General features: G+C 41.7%; 1 protein-coding gene across 1 annotated transcript; it reads left to right on the plus strand.

Annotated features, from left to right (window-relative positions):
• Window positions 1-294: 294 nt before the first annotated feature.
• LOC129767481 (3-ketoacyl-CoA thiolase, mitochondrial) lies at window positions 295-2,306 on the plus strand. Its single transcript, XM_055768449.1, has 4 exons — window positions 295-498; window positions 887-1,320; window positions 1,456-1,761; window positions 1,817-2,306. The coding sequence occupies exons 1-4, from the start codon at window positions 480-482 to the stop codon at window positions 2,252-2,254; spliced, it is 1,197 nt and encodes a 398-aa protein (XP_055624424.1). The 5' UTR covers window positions 295-479; the 3' UTR covers window positions 2,255-2,306.
• The last annotated feature ends 597 nt before the right edge of the window (window positions 2,307-2,903 follow it).

A 2,903-nucleotide genomic window follows, 5' to 3' on the forward strand; every position in this document is an offset into this window, starting at 1 on the left:
TGAGGGATATGGTCAGAAATATTGATCGTGTAAGTTGCTGAAATATGGACTGGAACTAGAACGTGAATTGGTTTTCGTGTTAATATTTGATGTACAAAATATTGATGGAAAGATTGACTTGTAAATTGGGAAATAATTGCATAGAAACAATGAAAGATTCCGTAAAACCTATATTTAACCGTTAGATTTTCAGATGAGTTAACTGTTATGCTTTGCCCTGGCGCCCCAGCCTCTCGTATCGAACTGTTTGTATGCGTGGGATTCATCGAGCCGGTGAAACGTATCACGAAAGCATAAGCGTAAAGCGATTTCATTCCAATACGGGCCGTGGTGTTCGTCGTGTCTTTTATTTGTTTCATATTTCGTTTGAGATTATAGAGCAAATATATTTGATTTCTTGTGAAGTTACCAAAGTGTAAACTACGGCCTTTTATTTTATATTTTATATGTTTTGTATTTATACAACTTAGTATCGAAACATGGCAGCTCTAACTAAAGGTATGTTGGCACTTGGGGTCCAGTGAACAGTGGATTAATAAGTGCTATAATCGGATATCTTATCAGTTTATGTAACGTTAAAGTTATTTCAACTGTCTTCTCTATCTTATGGTATACACTATGATCTGAATAAGACTTGTTATTACGCTTACAATGTTGCTGAACTTTGAACCATGTTACATACGCTAAGTCATGGTTGTTGTTCGGTCAAAGTCCAGTATACTTTCTCGGGCAAAGATTAGAAAGCGAACGAATCTCGTATCGTCTTTATCGTTCATTTGTATGCTTCCTTATTTATTCATTTGAAACGGTGTTATTTACACGTTTGTATTGATTTATGATGAATTCAGTAAGTGTTCGGTTTTTCAATAAATGTCTTTATTTTCAGGGATTTTCATCGTCAGCGCGAAGCGCACAGCTTTCGGAACGTTTGGGGGAGCCTTCAAGAATACGAATGCTACACAGCTGCAAACAGTGGCGGCTAAGGCCGCTTTGGATGCGGCCGGTCTGAAACCAGATCAGGTGGATTCGGTTAACATTGGCCAAGTTCTGGTGCTGTCGTCTTCGGATGGCGCCTTTCTACCGAGGCACGTATCGTTGCACTGTGGCATCCCGATCGAGAAACCTGCCCTTGGAGTTAATCGCCTGTGCGGATCAGGTTTTCAGTCGATCGTTAATGGCGCCCAGGATATACTGCTAGGTGCAGCTAAGATTTCGTTGACCGGCGGGGTGGACAATATGAGCCAAACACCATACACGGTTCGGGGTACCCGTTTTGGAATTCCGCTCGGCGTCAACCCAGCGCTAGAAGATGCTCTATGGGTAAGGAATATGCTCTTGTAGAGTAACAAGTCCGATTCATGGATTGACAAAATTGAAAGTTCTATCAAAGTGTTATCTGAAAGCGTAGATCAGATCATTGAACACAAGAATGTTAAACATGTATATATCTTCCAGGTTGGCTTGAGTGATTCCTTCTGCAAGCTGCCGATGGCACTGACGGCTGAAAATCTTGCGGAGAAACATAAGATTGCACGGGAAAAAGTGGATGAGTTTGCTCTCCGCTCCCAGCAGTTGTGGAAGAAGGCTAACGATGCGGGTGTTTACAAGACTGAAATTACACCCATCAAGCTAAAGGTGAAGGGAAAGGAAGTTGATTTTGCCGTCGATGAACATCCTCGTCCTCAAACGACTCTGGAAGGACTGGCGAAACTGCCAGCCTTGTTCAAGAAAAATGGCGCGGTCACCGCGGGTACTGCTTCGGTAAGGTTCACCCTATTTAAAAATCTCATAAAAATTGATTTTTTTTAATCTCCAGGGCATATGTGATGGCGCAGCTGCTGTTGTTCTGGCTTCAGAGGAAGCCGTCAAACAGCACAATCTTACACCATTGGCACGGTTAGTCGCTTACAGTACTGTTGGAGTGCCTCCAGAGATTATGGGTATTGGTCCGGTACCGGCTATCCAGAATGTATTGAAGGTGGCTGGACTTAAGATGGACGATATCGATCTGTTCGAAATCAATGAAGCATTCGGAGCGCAAGCCTTGGCTTGCGTGCAAGAACTGGGTATCGATATGAACAAATTTAATTTGAACGGTGGAGCAATCGCTTTGGGTCACCCTCTGGGCGCTTCGGGATCGAGAATAACGGGACATTTGGTGCATGAGTTGAAGCGTAAGAACCTCAAGCGAGCTGTTGGATCTGCCTGTATTGGAGGGGGACAAGGTATCGCACTGCTGCTGGAATCGGTTTAAAATTTTTGTTCGAGAGATATTAAGAAAAGAGTGCATTTTTTATGTTATCTATTTACAATTAATAAAATCTTTATAATGAAATCAAATATAAAAAAAAAATCAAATAATTCGTCATACTTATACTTACTCCAACGGCAACACACCAATTCAGGACGCTTTTCTGCTGCTTAACTGCCCAATTTGACGCAACCTTCTCGTATTTTTTCAAAGTTTGTACCTAAAATCACAATTTCTATTAGGGGTTGTCAACATACCACGTGGACAGAAAAAGCATGATTTTAGACTCTCCCTCCGTGGACAGGCGTGGCCTGGGTCACCCCCATTGGCCACGTGGACATTCTTTCATATTTTTTCCTATATATGATCAATATGATCAATCACAATATTGCTTTGCTTTCGGGGTAACAATAATCTAGTTTAATTATGTTAAACTGACCAGACGTCCGCGGGACAGTCCCGCATTTCAACAAAATGTCCCGCGTAAGATTCCGTCCCGCGAAACGTCCCGCATTTGGCAAAAGAAACGAAAATGTCCCGCGATATCAATATATTTCAATATCACAATTTGATCATGTTGATTTTCTTAAATGGATGAACCTCAAAAAAAACTTTTATTTGGCAGACTGTTCAAGAACGCTTCTAATGCATC

The sequence above is a fragment of the Toxorhynchites rutilus genome, chromosome 2 (assembly GCF_029784135.1).
Source record: "Toxorhynchites rutilus septentrionalis strain SRP chromosome 2, ASM2978413v1, whole genome shotgun sequence".
NCBI lineage: Eukaryota > Metazoa > Arthropoda > Insecta > Diptera > Culicidae > Toxorhynchites > Toxorhynchites rutilus.

What these genes read in the sequence shown, in the direction of transcription:
- LOC129767481 (XM_055768449.1), top strand. An exon ending in CGCTAGAAGATGCTCTATGG is followed by an intron (nt 1,321 to 1,455) that starts GTAAGGAATATG and finishes TATATCTTCCAG; the next exon opens with GTTGGCTTGAGTGATTCCTT. An exon ending in TCACCGCGGGTACTGCTTCG is followed by an intron (nt 1,762 to 1,816) that starts GTAAGGTTCACC and finishes TTTAATCTCCAG; the next exon opens with GGCATATGTGATGGCGCAGC.